The sequence below is a fragment of the Sander vitreus genome, chromosome 15, assembly GCF_031162955.1.
Source record: "Sander vitreus isolate 19-12246 chromosome 15, sanVit1, whole genome shotgun sequence".
Classification (NCBI taxonomy): Eukaryota; Metazoa; Chordata; class Actinopteri; order Perciformes; family Percidae; genus Sander; species Sander vitreus.
Genome location: NC_135869.1, coordinates 18,732,848 through 18,748,629, shown reverse-complemented (window position 1 = coordinate 18,748,629; position 15,782 = coordinate 18,732,848). Strand labels below are relative to the sequence as shown.

At 40.4% G+C, this 15,782-nt stretch overlaps 1 protein-coding gene across 7 annotated transcripts in view; it reads right to left on the bottom strand.

Annotated features, from left to right (window-relative positions):
• crebbpb (CREB binding lysine acetyltransferase b) overlaps positions 1-15,782 on the bottom strand; it is a 49,771-nt gene that overhangs the window by 15,143 nt on the left and 18,846 nt on the right. For all 7 annotated transcript variants that reach the window (XM_078270487.1, XM_078270489.1, XM_078270490.1 and 4 more), the window contains exons 3-12: positions 12,175-12,342; positions 5,795-6,041; positions 4,228-4,341; positions 3,128-3,367; positions 2,907-3,003; positions 2,198-2,335; positions 1,953-2,070; positions 1,590-1,764; positions 1,348-1,410; positions 873-994 (exon numbers count right to left, since the gene is read on the bottom strand). In XM_078270487.1, the coding sequence (XP_078126613.1) occupies positions 873-994; positions 1,348-1,410; positions 1,590-1,764; positions 1,953-2,070; positions 2,198-2,335; positions 2,907-3,003; positions 3,128-3,367; positions 4,228-4,341; positions 5,795-6,041; positions 12,175-12,342 (1,482 nt within the window). The remainder of the gene's footprint in view (positions 1-872; positions 995-1,347; positions 1,411-1,589; positions 1,765-1,952; positions 2,071-2,197; positions 2,336-2,906; positions 3,004-3,127; positions 3,368-4,227; positions 4,342-5,794; positions 6,042-12,174; positions 12,343-15,782) is intronic.

Here is a 15,782-nt window from a genome sequence, read left to right as displayed (position 1 = left end):
GATCTAAAGCCAGGGAGAAACATTAAATAGCTGTAAACCAGGCTTTAGGCTCTGCCATGGTTTAATTACAGATTAGTTATTGAAATCCAGGTGACTGGTTAATAGGACTTAAACGATTCCTCGAGTAACTTGAATAATTCTAACTAAATATATAAATAACTAACGTTGTACCGCTCACTGTGTTCCGCACGGAAGCTAAAAAAAGCTGCAAAAAATAAAAACTCTGAACAGTGTATTGAAAAATTGAACTAGCTTAACATAACCACAATAGAACTTAAGTTAAGTTGCACAACTTCAAGGCCATGCTTATGTATTATAATTCTAATGTATACCTTACTTTGAGGATGTTTTAACTTGAATTAATGTAAACTTGAATGCACCAGAATAGGTTTAGTTTTTTGACAGATAATATTAATGTATGCAATATAAGCAATAACAATGTTGCTCTTTCTAAAAATGAAACCACTATATTGTATATTTATTATTGCTCTTCAATAAAACAAAAGTATGTCTTATGGGATTACTCGATGGAATAATCGGTAGAATACTCAATTACTAAAATAATCGATAGATGCAGCCCTACTGGTTAATAAATGGATCAGGACCAAAGCAAATTCCATATAGATGCGTCAAAATGGTAACAGACTAAGAAATGGTCAGAAAGTGTGGAGCATTCCACAGTCAAGAGGCAAAGAATGACTGAGAAAAATTAACAAACTGAAGAACTGGGAACAAAATAAGCCATGGTGACAAAAACTGGAAAATGGTTCCAAGAAGAGCAAGTTTAACCGAGGAACTGACAGACCCAGAGAGAGATAAAAGAGAGATGAGAGAAAGAAATAAAGCAGGGAGACAGAGGGGAAAGCTCTAACCGCTGGGACGGAGCTCATGTTCATCTGCTGTGGATGGTTCATGGGGGAGGGAGCACGTGCTCCCATGGGTGCCTGAGACATCTGCGCATTCTGCATCGCCATTGGGTTAAACTGATTGATTCCTGTGGGAACAGATACACACACACACACACAATTATATACATGTTTATTATACTTGGGAGTTGTTGTAATTTAATATTCCATGTCCTACTGGGCTGGCAGAGGCGCCGTACCAGCTCAGTTTGATATCAGAGCTCTAACAAATGTATTCAGCTTTAACTGGTTAAACAATCAGGTGAGCGCAGGAAACTTAAAACTCACTTTACTGTTAAAATAATCACAACATGTCCGTGTAACATTTGAACATCAATACATTGGCAAACTTACGAACTAAGAAGAATATGTCCAAAAAGGACATATGAAGTGCTTTTCTCCGGAAAAACCACTGCTAAGAAAGCAAAGAACGAACACATACCTTGGGGCACCTGCATACGGTTCATAATCTGATTTGGCATGTTGGGCATCGGCACAGGTCCATCTGAGAGAAGACAGGATAAACAGTGTTCATTTATAAGTTGCTATGAGTTACAGAAATGCTTTGTGCTTGTATTAACTGAGAACTGCAGAATAGTTAGATTAAGCCAATATTCAAAACCCTAAAGTGTCTTTCCCCTTTAGTATTTTGTCACCCAGAGTGTAGAGAGTTTGGCTACTAACTGGGAGATCGGACGGCCTGTCCTGGGCCCATGGCGTTGGGCTGAGCCATTCCACTTTGCTGAGGCCCAGCTGTGCCCACCATGCCAGGCTGTTTCTGAAGCCGTGAGCGCCTCTTCTCCTCCAATTCCTTCTGGATTTTGTAGATTTTCTCTGCCAGAAAGTGGTAATACTCATCCTAGTGAGAAAATGAGAAAAAACAAACAAGACATTTTTAAAAGAATACATTTTCTTGGTTTTGGTCAATATTCTCTGCTCTCATAGTGACCAGAGAAAGGCCTTAGGATTTAAAGAAGTTTAACAAAGACTGTCATCACTCAGGTTGTAATGGTGTGATAATAGAAAAAAGTGTATTATATTAGTTACCCTGCTGTTAGCTGACTCGTACATGTCTCCCTCAACCTTGCGTGCATACGCCACCAAGTTCTCCATTCGCCGGTCCTTCAGTGCTGCAGGGTCTGGGGTGGGGAATATGGCTTGTACACTGAAGAGAGATAGCAGAGAAACTCAGAAACTCACCAACAACCTGGATCACAAAGTTCTATTCTGTTTTCCTATGACAAAACTTGAGTATGTACTGTATAATACATCGGTTTCATTTTTGGACTTACAGTTTATGCACTAGGTGGGTGCGCAGGTCCTGAGTGACGTGTTCATGCCAGGCCTTCCTTACCCCCGAAGAAGAGAGAGGGGTGGCAGTGGGCAGGTTTCCCATACCTCCCACTACTGACCCATCTGGCATCAGTTGACTATAAGACAGAGAGAGTCCATGAAACTGCTACTTACAAAATAATGATTTTTGTTAATTCCATACATGGTTTCATTAATAATACAATGTAAACATAATTTTGTAAATTTACATTGTTATACAATATTTTTGTCCTCCAAGATACATTTTAAAACAAGAGAGGCACTCAGAGCGCAGACCTCAGCCAAGGCATGCCCTATCTCACAATGTTAATGCAGCATGAATTTTGACATTTTTCACACGAATGCAGTACAAACGCCTTATCTCCCAACATTAACAAAAGTCAAAAAAAAATTGTGTACCCCCCCCCCGTTATTCAAATCAGCTTGCACCAGGTTTCATGAAAAATCGGGCTAGTAGTTTATCCTTAATCCTGCTGACAGACAAACAAACCACACCGAAAACATATATAAGCAAGTGCACTGGATGGTGATTTGGTTAACACGACATAATGAGAAACCATAGAACTCATTATGCTAACCTGCATATGAATTAAATGGCAGCTACATCACACAACATCATATCAGCAAGGGCCTTGTTTTGTGTGACATATTAAGGAAGAGAATGCTCACTTGTTGAGTGTGGATGGTAGAGAGGAGTCGGAGTGCATGCCAGCCTGGTCTGAAGAGGGGACACCCATGCCTCCTGCTAACTGGTTCTGATTAGTGCCTGATAAACACACATCGTTATTTACAAGGGTTTACAAGAAAATGGCTTGGCAACAGATTTATAGTATTGTTCTCATTTGTACACAATCCTATAAAATGGCAGTGAAGTCCTATCTATCCCGTACCTAGTGGGTTCAGATTTCGCAGCTGCTGGTGCTGGGGGCCTTGGGGGTTTTGCTGGGTGGGACCCTGGACCTGGGCAGGGGGCTGGTTGCCATAGGGCAGGCCAAGGGCAGCATAGGCTCTCTGCATGGAGCTGGGGTCGATGTGTGTTGCAGCACTGTTGATGGCTGTAGCACTGGGCTGGCCAGGCCCCACTGTACTGATGGCGTTCTGCAGGCTAGCCCCAGGAGAACTTAGCATGGCTGGAGGGAGAAGAGGAGGAAACAAATAAGTGGTTTGGCAACATTAAATAAAGCATTTAAAGTGATATTTAAAAAGTGTACACATACAAGGGATTTAACTGGTTGTTTGCTCTCAATGTACAAATAGACATATTGCTTAAACAACAACAACAAAGCTGGTAAAGGTAAACAGACATTTGACTACTATGTACAGATATGAATGTTTAAAAATAATATACAGTATATACACATATAACAGTATCTATATACTCTCTGTATTGTCATCTCATACATTTTTTAAACATGAAACATCATTGAATATTGTACACACAAAAAAATTAAGCAAAAGAATGTCTCCCTGAGCCGGCCTCCGTCTAAAATCCCTGCACTGCTCCCTGCTGTGTTGATTGCTGACAGGGAGCACGCTGCCTCTGTGGGGGGATTTAAATCTGTCATAGGGCCTTTTGACCAATCAGAGCGCATGCAGTCCTAAGACCCTGCCCCCAGTGATAGCAGAGCCATGGAGCCCCTCCCCTGGGTGTCAGATTACAGCTCCAGCCTTACTAGAGGAATCCTCTCACTGTTCAAGCTCTTACATTTAGCAGCAGTACAGAGCTTTGGCAGGGAGACACAACCTGCAGGTGGCAGCACTTTATACCACACACACTTGACTTGCTGAGGCTCGCTGTTGAGGGACAACTGCCTTGTTGAAAAGTTTACAAGGTATCAAAGATTTTATTTCTTCTTCTTTTTTTCAAATTGATATTTTAGCACCCATCAGAAATTCTTTATTATTGTTCTCTATTAACTTTTAACTTAACCCATTATTACATGGATTTATTAATGAATAAGAGCAAAAGGGAGCTGTTGGAGTTACTCACGTTGCTGGTTCCTCTTGTCACTAGCATTCTTCAAAGGCAGGCAGACCGGACAGTCGTGCCGCGTACAGTTCTTCCAGTGGGAGATGATCTGTCTGGATGATGCACAGTGAGCCACTGGGGAGATATAAAAGTGAAACAAAGACATACAGTGAGGTGTGGTAATTCAGTAAATTAAAGTTTAGGATTTAAAAACAGACACTGCATTCATAGAACGCTACAAGAAATACAAGTAAAATGGGTGTTGACTCAAGAAAGATATACTTTAAAAATGGCAAGAAAAAGTGATCAAAATCAGCACAATGTCAACGTAAAATAAAATGCAGTCAAAATAAAACTCAACTGCTACAGTACAATGTGCAAACAGCTATGTAAAAGTGATTACACATGTTGTAAAACCATAAATGCATCCTTGCATTTACTTTAAGCATGTATAAATATGAGTGTTCAAAGTTCATCAACCTTGGATGACTATTTTACTAATCACAGCTGTCAGAGGGAAGCTTCTTGCCGCCAGGTAATGGAGTAAAACCATCATGACAGCCGTTTAAAAAAAGATTAAATTCGTATTTGCTGATGTTGTCAGTGACTGGGGCATTTGGGGCTTAGCGGGTCAAAAGAGTAGAGTGGCTCTATTTTAGCAATAAAACACAAGAGCCAACAAGAGTTCACTGCTTTACATTATGTGAAACAATGAAACTTAATAAGTGATTAAGAAGCCCTTAAGCATTATACTCCCCTTATTAAAGAGTTAAACATAGTCAAGAACATGAATCTTTTTTTTTTGTTTTTTGTTTTTTAAAATCAAGCTGTTTAATCATAACAACTCATCCTGCACTGTCTGTCTGACAATAAAGCAATTTGGTTATTTTGTGTTATATTAGGGAAGCAAATTTCACAAAACTTCCTAACTGGTTGTCAGCCACATATTGATCAATAAACAATCTTACTAAGAACAATATTGGCGAGCAATTATGCAAAGAGCTGAAGGCGACAGCTATTTAGCAGCTTGGGTGAACTCAAAACAACTACACGTCATCAACACCTTTTGCTGAGTTGTATATATTTTGTAATATATTTTGTATATTGACAAAATGTGATATTGCGATATTGATTATGAATACTGCGATATCGATATTAATTTCGATATTTTTTAAACATATGTAAAATTACAAAAGTTATGGGAAAATGCATATAATATTGCGCAATGTGATATTGCGATAACAATATCGAGTCAATATATCATGCACCCCTACCGAGTTGTTCCAGTGGCATGTAAAGCTACTGGCATTGTGCCCACATCACAGGCTCGGATTATGGTTGCTCACAACACACATGGTGCAGTCAACTCAACTTTATTGAAATTCTAACTAGGTTAATTTCTCGATCAGATTCTCGTTCGATTCTTACAGTGAATGATAGACAAAAGATTACCCTGTAACATCACAGACACAGAAATGCTAAGATGAATTTGAACAGGTGAACACATTCAAACAGGAGTCAGCTAGAACAAAAAAAAAAAGAGAAATTGGATTCAAGCTCAATTTTTCATCATATCATTTTCACTTACCCTGGCAGGACTTGCCAGCCTGGCAGTGGGTCATGTGGTTGAGAACGTTCTTCATGGTGCGGCAATGGGGCAGAGTGCAGGCCCTCACCTCCCCATTGGCCTGCTCCCGCCGCTGGCACTTATGTGCGTGGAGCAACAGGACCAGCTGCTGCTGAATGAGTTTGCGCTTCTCTGGGTCGGCTGTTGGGCCCGCTGACACACCACCAGCCCCAGGGACCATGCCCACCGACGCTACCTGCTGCTGCATCTGGGACGACAAAAGAGGTACAAACGCAGGTTAGGCACAGATCACAATATCAGATTCTCCTCCTTTAAACTTTCAGGTTTTAGATAAAACCAAAACAAGAAACTAATAAATATAACGAATGGGAGAATATCTTGATGTATACCAGGGGCTTATGTGTGGAATAAGAAAAGGAAGACATTAAAATGAAGACACCAGAGAAGAAAGAGAAGGCAAGATGGGACGTTCACATGGAAAAACTCAAGAAGTTAAAGAAAATGTGAGTGAAACCACTAAAAGTGAGGGGGAACTGGTAGACAAACAAGGATAAATCTATAAAATCTAAATATTAACTTTCTCAAAAATGGAAGGGTCTGACAATTCCTGCCTTGATGAAGTGAATTTCTTGGTGACAGACTGACAGAATGTAGGGCATGGTAAGGCAGTCATTGTTCGAGGGGTGCGGCGATGACATAACTGATACGCAAGTATGCGGCTTTGCCGTCCAAACAAAGACGCAAGGGCGGCGTTTTCGAATTTTTTCATGGGACCACGTTTCAAAAAAGTGCGTCTTCAGGCAGTGCGTTTACAGGATTCGTTTTGGACGATCGGCCAAAACGATGCAAAACGTGCGTTTACACCAAAAAGCGTTTCCGTGTGATAGGCCTGCACGATATTGGAAAAAACTTACATTGCGATATTTTTTCCCCCTGCGATATATATTGCGATATGATAAAAAGACTAATTTTTACAAGAGGACATAAATAGCCCTATTTAGAAATACTAAATCATTCTCAACTACTGGGGTGATTTTGTAGGGGAGTGGATCTACAAAGAAAATAAAAATGAAAAAGGAAATGTTCTCATGTGAACCAGTCTTTGTTGACCTTTAATGCTTTACAAAAACCAAAGCAAGTAAGCGCTGTGACTACTCTTCTGAAGTGATTTTGGAGAGGGAAATTAGGAAGAAATACACTGGTTTACTGACATGACACCATTGTATTAATTTAATATCAATCCAGGCTAAAGTGAATATTAATAATGCATGCATGTTGCGTCCTCTAAATTTCAGGTTGTGGTCGACTAGCAGGGCCTGCTTTGGTTGTTGATAAACTGATTAAAATTGATCATGATTGTTGGTTTGCTGTGCATGCAGAGCCTGCATGTCACACTCTTGCAACAAACTGTGTATCCAAGAGCACTTAAATCAGTGTAAATGACGTTATATCAGAAACAGACTGCTGTTGTAGATTAGTGTTACGTTTCCAGCATCGCAGCTCCGAACCATAACGTTAGTTGGGACAGACGCCTTGTTACTTTAGGCTAACTATGTTAGCTTTAGCCTGGCTGGTAGCAGCTTTCTGCGGTGAAAAATGGTCGGGAGATGTCGTGATTACGTTTCATTAATCAGGTGATTTAGTTTGTCTTTGCAGCGAACATAAAACACTGACTACTGTAGCTTCACTACCCATGGAAAAGCATGTGCATCACTGTGTCAGCGGCAGCTGCCGCTTATGGTACTTTTCTACACACGGGAGAGCCTCACTTCCTATAACAACCCCCCCTCCCCCGTCGGACTAATGTTACGTCACATGACCACCTGTCTTAAAGGGGAAGGGTCGGCCGGTAACAATCATGGAAAAGGAGAACGGTGAACGTTTACTTTTTTATCAAGCAGCAAAGAAGTTGTAGTGTCAACATTGCAACGTCCTGCGATGCGACTATCGCACATCGCGATGTAGACGATGAAACAGAATATCGTGCAGCCCTACCGTGTGGATGGCCCCTGAGTTTGTGCAGGCATACAAACAGGTCAGGGGTAAAAAAAAAAAAAAAAGGTGAAGATACGGCCCTCTAGGAAGGTCCGGGGGTATGCTCCCCCTGAAGAAAATGTTGTACATTTTAAAGTTACGCATTAATCTGGTGCACTTTGAGAGCTAAATGATGGGGCTGGCTCTATGTAGAATCTGTGCTCTTGTAAACAATGTGTTCTTGTAAGCGATTTAACCATAAACACATTTCTGTATAGCATACATTTGAGTCATAAAAAGAAATTAAATGGGATTACCTGTGTTGAACTACTTTATGAACTACTTTATTTTCTGTTTATTAGTGGTAGGCCTGAGGACTAACGTATTCTGTTCTAACTCTCCCTACATCAAAAGGACAAGCTTTGCATGCTAAATTTGGACATTTAACTTTATAAATACTTATTACATATAGAGCATCCAATCTGTACATTTAATATTGATTTTGTGAAACAAAGACCTAAAGCATTCATTCTTTGAAAAGTACACAACAGGTGTCAAAGGATGAAATTCTCATTATGAAGGAAAGCCTTTCATTCTTACGTGATTAGACCATTCTGTGAGACAGCATAAGACAGACAGCAAAGATGATCTGCAGCTTAAGTCAAAAGCATCACTTAAACCTAACATCCATCAGACATCATTTTTAATCTCAGTCTATTGATCCAAAGTGCAGCAGATCAAATAAATTAACAGATATTGAATTAAAATAGTTTCTTCTAGATGATATCTGACAGGTCATATGGTGAAAATAAATTACAAATATACTTTAGTTGGGCAAAAGAGTAAAGGTAATCCAGCTCACAGTCTGAAGTTAAACAGACAGCTTGTAATGGTGGACAACAAGATATATTATTTTCTAACTCGCCCCAACACCCCTTTTGAAAAACTTTGCACACTGATTTTGGACATTTAATGTTCCTGGGCTTTTCGAAGAGCAGCTCTAATGCCCTCTGGGCTCGACCCAGTGATGGAGACCCTCAGCCAGGCAGGAAGCCAGCTGCTCTCACTGCAGCTGTTAAGGCCTGATTTGACCTGAAATGAAGGTAAATAGTTTGCTATATGAATGGAAAAAGGTGCATTTGAAGCACACTGTCAGTACTCATATTTTCAATAAGATTAACGTTATGTAGTTTGTCATGTAAGTTAGTTAACGTTTAGTGCAATGAGGGGAAGCCAAACTCCGTTCATCCCACAGTGCAAAGACACAAACACTGATGGAAAATCGGCATAGCTTCCCTTTAACGTAAGCTAACGTAAATTAACTAGATATAACATTACAAACGTTATACATCGTTTGTCATGACAAGCTGGAGAGGAGACTGTCAGCTAACTTACGTTAACTTAGCTAACATTAGTAAATGATCACGTTAATTATCAATGATAACTTCAGTAACGCTATCCGTTTGCGGTCGTACATTGATAATGATAAAAGTGTGTCTTGACTAGTGGATAACTGCAGTGGATATTGTCGTTAGTTTGGTTGTCAGTGAGTCTCGGGACATGGATGTATAATAAGGTCTCGGATCGAGCCGTGAACTTTACAGTGCATGTTTCCTAGCGTGTCTGTGTGTGAGCGTGCGCGCGTACAGGGGGTCGGGGTTTCTTCGTTGGTGCTTATTCGGGGTGGCGTAGGAAGCATTAGCACTAGGGCTGTCAAACGATTACATTTTCTTAATCGCGATTAATTGTTGAATTTCTATAGTTAATCGCATGTTTTATCACATGATTAAAATTCTATTATTTTGCATTTCAGAACTGTTTTTAAGTAAATATTAACAATGGAAAGCAAGCAATGTAAAGAAAGTGACTTTATGAACTTGATTTTAAGATTTGTATTTGTTTATTATATATTTAATCCGGTCACACATTTGAATCTAGAGTCAATATTAGGGTTGGGTATTGTTTGGTTTGGATACCAGTGCTAAAGCGGTACTTTTGAAACGGTACCGGTGCCTTAACGGTGCCTGAACTGATACTTTTTAAGAAAGTAAAAAAAAAGAAGAAGGGTACTAAACAGTTGGCGACATTAAAAGAATGGCTTGTTTATTGCTAAGGCCATATCGTCAAAATTAAATGTTTAATAATAATGTAATCACTATAACAATAACTTATTCACTAGTAAATAGCTGTTGAATGACAAAAACAACCACCAGATGGGAAATGGGCATTTAACAACAACTTTTCATTGAACACACGTCTGTGTTTTTCCGACAACAGCAGCTGCAGATTGTTACATCCCGGTGTCGGAATCCTCTACAGTGAAATACAGTCACACTTTACACTATTTAGCGTTAGCTGTCAGCATTGTAACCGTGTTTAATCCAGCTACTAGCTAGCGGTAGGCTAACGTTAGCTGATGTCGAGTATAGTGTTAACTAGCGTCACGTGCAGCAATGTTTCTGTTGCCTGTAACGTCTGTTTCAGAGCATCAGAGAGAAGCACAGGCATATCAGTTGCTATTCCTGCAGCAGCAGGATGTGTTACGAGGAAGTACGGCAAAATAGTAGCCTGTTAGGCACTACGCAAAGCCGAGTGAAGTGAAAATAAATTAATAAATGGCGGCATGCCATTAATACGATTAAAAAAAATTAACACATTAGGCTCGGCCCTTAATCGCATCACGATTAACGCGTTAATGCTGACAGCCCTAATTAGCACAGAACACACGAGAGATGTAAAAATAATTTTGGTTCATTATAAAACAGTGGTCGACCCCCCCCCCCTCAAATATTTTCTCATCGGATCTGCACAAATCACGTAGATGACCCATTTTGGTTTCAAAAAGGCGAATTTCGCCGAAGGGTGAGGAGTTTGCATGCCTGGTTTGTGGCAAAACCTTTAACAATTTTTTTTTACTGTGCGACTTTCGATTGAATAAAAGACAGTTTTTTCAGTCATATTTCGCCATTTAAGTTTTCTTTAAACTCGTACGTTCTCGTGAACCCAATCTCGTGAGCCAAGTGTCTCGTCACACCTCTAGTAAGCGTGTTAAATAATCGTGATTTCAATATTGACCAATATAATCGTGATTATGATTTATTTTCCATTATCAAGCAGCCCTATAATAAAGTCTCTCTTATCTAATAGTTTAGGCTTGAATTAGCTGCAGCTCTACGGTTAACAGAACTTTCACTAACAGCCAATAGGAACGCTCTCTCTCTCAAATTACCTGTGTTTAGTTTTGTTTGTTTTATCATTTGGTGCAACAGCTGTGTGGAGACGTCGCTGGCTACATTTACAATGCGTGTAACAATTAATCAAACTGTCCTATAAAGCACATATAAGACATCTTTTTTTATAGATTTTTGGGGCCTTTATTGACAGGACAGCTTGAAGACAGGAAAGAGGAGAGAGAGGGGGACGACATGCAGCAAAGGGGTCCGTGGGTCGCATTCGAACCTGCAGCTGCTGCCAAGGACTTAGCCTACATGGGGCGCACGCTCTACTGGGTGAACAAGAGGTTGCCTCACATATAAGACATCTTAATCAGATTTCCTTACTCTTTCTAACTACATATTGTATTTCTGAGCACACATCAGTGCTGCGGCTGAACAGATCCAGTGTAGACACTGATGAAGATCTGCAACTACTGCTTTCACTATGTGGCCAGGTGGAGAAAAGGTTTTAGACTCAGGCATTCGCGTATTTGTTGAAATATTTCAACTCAAGCGAGAAATTCGCTTGAATGTTTAGATTCTCCTGATGTCCTGACGATGATTCAGAAATAATGTAACAAATTATAGCTGTCTGTGGGCACCCAGAGCTTTATAGTACCTCATTATTCATTATTTATATATACCCTTATATTTTAAAATCTGTATTTACCAGGTGGCGGTCTGTTAAAAACTGTGTGCAATGTATTTGCTTTGTTTCCAATACTTAACAATGTAAAAAGGGAAACAAAGGGTCCTTTATGGTAGCATGTCAAGGTTTCTTAAAGATGTCTATGACAACTCTCCTTATGAAAGTGCAATGCTAGGAGCGAAGAGCGAAGCTAGTATGCATGATACTTTAATCGTTGCAGACTGTGTGCTCATGTGTGCAAAGGAGGTAACGTGTGAAGTAATAGTGAGTCTAAAGAACAGCATATGTCTAAGAACATTTTTACAGATTTTGAAAATAGAACTTGCACACTAGGAGTGTGTATTGTATAGCAGCAGTATATATATATATATATATATATAGTACCAATGCCCTTCAGCACATTTGTGTTTAACATTTATCTTTGTTTCGCTGCCATGTGCAACACATTGATATTGTGGATACAGATTAATGTAGAGAATAGGTTTTCCCTAATTAACCTAAAACAAAAAAAACGGACTGGGAAAGATTCAAGTGGCACTCACCATGTTTGGCACACTTCCAGCTCCCTTCAGCTCAGCAGCGAATTGGGGCAGGTTGTTGGAAAGGGCTGTCTTGTTCTGGAGTTGTTGGGCGTTGACCCCCACTGCCCCCATCTGCTGCACCCCAGCCTGACCGTACTGCTGGCCAAATGGAGCTCCTGACATCCCCATCTATAGTAGTCAATTAGGACAGAGGGAGGTCAGACAATTTACACATCATGCAGCATACCATCACAGTTGATCAATATTTTACCTGCACTGAGAGTCTTCTTGTGAGAAGGCATATGGTACAGTTTCTAAATTTGAGAATTAATCAGTTTGAGATTCAGTACATTAGTACAAATTAAATATATATCGCACAACTCTACGTCTTTATTCCCCAAACGTTTTACTCCATTATGCCTTAGTCGGAGTGATTTGGTGCCTCAAATTTACACCATAAGCAACAAATTGAGGGACTGCTGTTAAAAACTTAAACAGCTTAAAATTACTCAATGTTAACTGACTACTAAAAGCAAAATTGTCAAGTCAAAATAAATATGTAGAAAGTTAAGGGCGCTAACTTAGCTTTTTTGACCACCCTCCCAAAATACAACTTTAAACTGTCCAACAAAGTGAATTATTTCCATATAAATAGTCACTAAATGATTCATATCACATGCATTCAGTTCTATGGCTGCAATTTTATCGAAATCGCAATATGAACTAGAGCAATATCCAAATCACAGGGAGCCGCAATATTTGAGAATAATGATCCAAAAATGATCATTCCCTCCAATATCGTAAATCATATATCAGTCAAAATAATCGCAACAGATATTTTCCTCATATCGTGCAGCCTTATTCAATTCATAATAAAAAAATGTTTTTATTGTAATACATGTACATTTTGTGTTACCCTGTTTTTGTACACTGCAGGTGTGCACGCCATCGTAACTGCCTGACAGCCGCAGTTCATCATCTCGCTGTGTGCGCAGTTCAGTGTGTGTGACAGTGGGACTCTTGAATTGTGTACTCTCTCATGATTCTACATTGGCAACTTTGTCAGAGATTATCGTTATGGGTTATTTTTTTGTCAGGCAAAGTCTAGTCTAGCATTGCCAGACCTACCTCCACAGCGCTGCGAAGGAGGGTCTGGCTAGGCCACACAGCATTCCGGGATCGGAGAAAAACCTGCTCTGGTTTATTGGAATTTTGCAATGGTGACTCTGCAAAATAACCTCAGGAAGGAAGTTGTTTTGGTGGAATGTGTACGTTCAAAAGTTTATTTAGTTGTGCATCAGAAGATTGTACAGATAGTCTAGCTAGCGGTCTCGATTTACTCTGCAGAGATCTGAGGAGCAGTTAACCATAGTCCTCATATATTGACCGGAGTTTAGAATGCCAACACAAAGAAAGCGGAAGGTGATGGACATCCGGCCAAAAATTAGGGACATCCGGCGAAATTTCCGGCGGCACCTGAAGAATCCTGGAAATGAAACGTTGTCGAAATAGACTAGGCAATGTCTACCTTCCGTCCCAAAACGCAAAACGTTAGAGCCCTGAATGCATCATTTTTATTTCATAATTGGCCTCGGAAAGGGAATAGTTTCTCTCTCGTTTATTCCGATGGCCTACAACATGCATCTGCCTGCTGCTTTTGCCTGCCTTTCTCCATGAAGCCTGCTTTGCTTCGCGGAGGATCCCAACTGCCAGCAGTGCTCAGGCAGACAGAGCAAGCCCAGCCCAGCAGAGAGAGAGAAACGGGAGGAGGCACACAGAGAGAAGCTTGCTCAACAGCTGAGCAGAGCACTGCTGCCTGCCCCTCCCCCCTCCACTGCACAGAAACACACAGATGCTTGCCTGCTGCCTCCCTTCCCTTTCACACGAGCGTGGCCTCATCCTCCTCTCACACACGGGTTCTCCCACTTGATGATCCACACTCACTAAAGAGGAGTGTCACCAGGCTAGAAGACAGCACTGTCACACAGGAAGGCCTCCAGTGTTTCCCTTCTTCTTGGCATGTCCTTTTCTTTTCCTCCCTCTCTACCCTGTCTCCCCCACCCAAACAGTAACACACAAACCGGCTCCTCTTAACATGATTTACAGCTCCATTATCAAAGGCCAAAGGCCCTGAGTGAGAGGGCATATGCCAGAGAGAGAGAGAGAGATAGATAGAGAGGAAAAAGAAGAAAAAGGAGTTTGCAGGAAAAGAGTGAATACTAGCAAATAAAGACAAATTGTGGAAAAGAAAGCAAAGAGAAAACAAGGGGCATCAACAAAAACATCTGAAACCAGAAAATCAGGTTCTTATTCACCATTGCATCATTTCTCTCTTTACCACTCCGCTATCAGGTTTGCCACAAATGCCCCCTTCAATACACACCACTGCACCCTATAGTCATCTGTCAACTGGCCCTCCCTTCACATTCGCCGTAAGGTACTGGTTTACTTTTATTTACAAGACCCTTCTTTGCCGATCACCTCCTTACTTAGGTCACCTGCTGCAGCCAAAGTCTGTCACGTACAACACACGGTCCTCACTTCATCTTCAATTACGCATTCCAAACCAACTCTGCCTTTGGTCTGGCATCTTTTCAATCTGCTGCCGCTCGTGACTGGAACGTTCTGCAAAATATTCTCAAACTGGATAAACTAATTTTCATTTCATCCTTCAAAACTATCATATCACCCTTGTTCACAGACATGCAGTTGCTTCTCTACATAATAATTTTCCCAGCTAAATATTTAAATGGTTTCTCCCTTTCTTACTCACCCATGTACCTGTGCACTTATCTCGTTATAAGTGTTTGTTTTCTATGTAGTATTTCAAATTGTATTTATGTAATTTCTAAACTGTATGTATTTCTAATGTTTTTTATCTAGCCCTCCTTCCCTTTCCCTAAGTGGCTATGCCACTTGTCAGGCCACCATTGTAAATAAGAACCTGTTCTTAATGACTTAAAAAGTGTATGCATTTTTAAAAAGTAAGGAAAAATCCCATCCTTACAGTCAGCAAAAATGCCTTTATTGATCAGTATGGAAGCCTTTTGGTTACTTCAAACTAACCAGGGATTTTTGAAGAAGACTAATATTCTCTTTGCAAAACTCTGCTGCCAAAGGGTTCAAAGCATCTAAATGGCACTGCATTGTGGCAAAAATTGGGCCAGGTTAATAAAAAAATAATAAAAAATAAATAATATAAAATAAAATAATTCTATTGCAAAAACGCGTCATCAGTGGGATTTAAGCTAACCTGTCTTACCAGTCTAAACCCCGCTCATGTTCTCTAATCAGTGGCTTGGTGAATTCTGCTTCACAATGATTGGCCCCAAGGTAACTTCTCCGTTTTGTTTGTGGACCCTAGGCTTGCCTAGGTAGTCAGTGTTTCCGGTGGTCAGGCATACACAGATTAGTGAGGCATCGGAATGCAGTAATAAACACACCAGCACAATGTACCATGAAACTTTCTGATGGGCCAAGTTAGCCCCACAGAGATTGACGCACGTGACTGATGATTTAACCCCCTCAACTGGGTGACTGCTTACTCCAGCAGACCCAGGAAAAAGAACAAATCAATACATGGTGAAGGGGAGATAAATGACGACAAGCCAGCAATAGGGCTAGGCAAT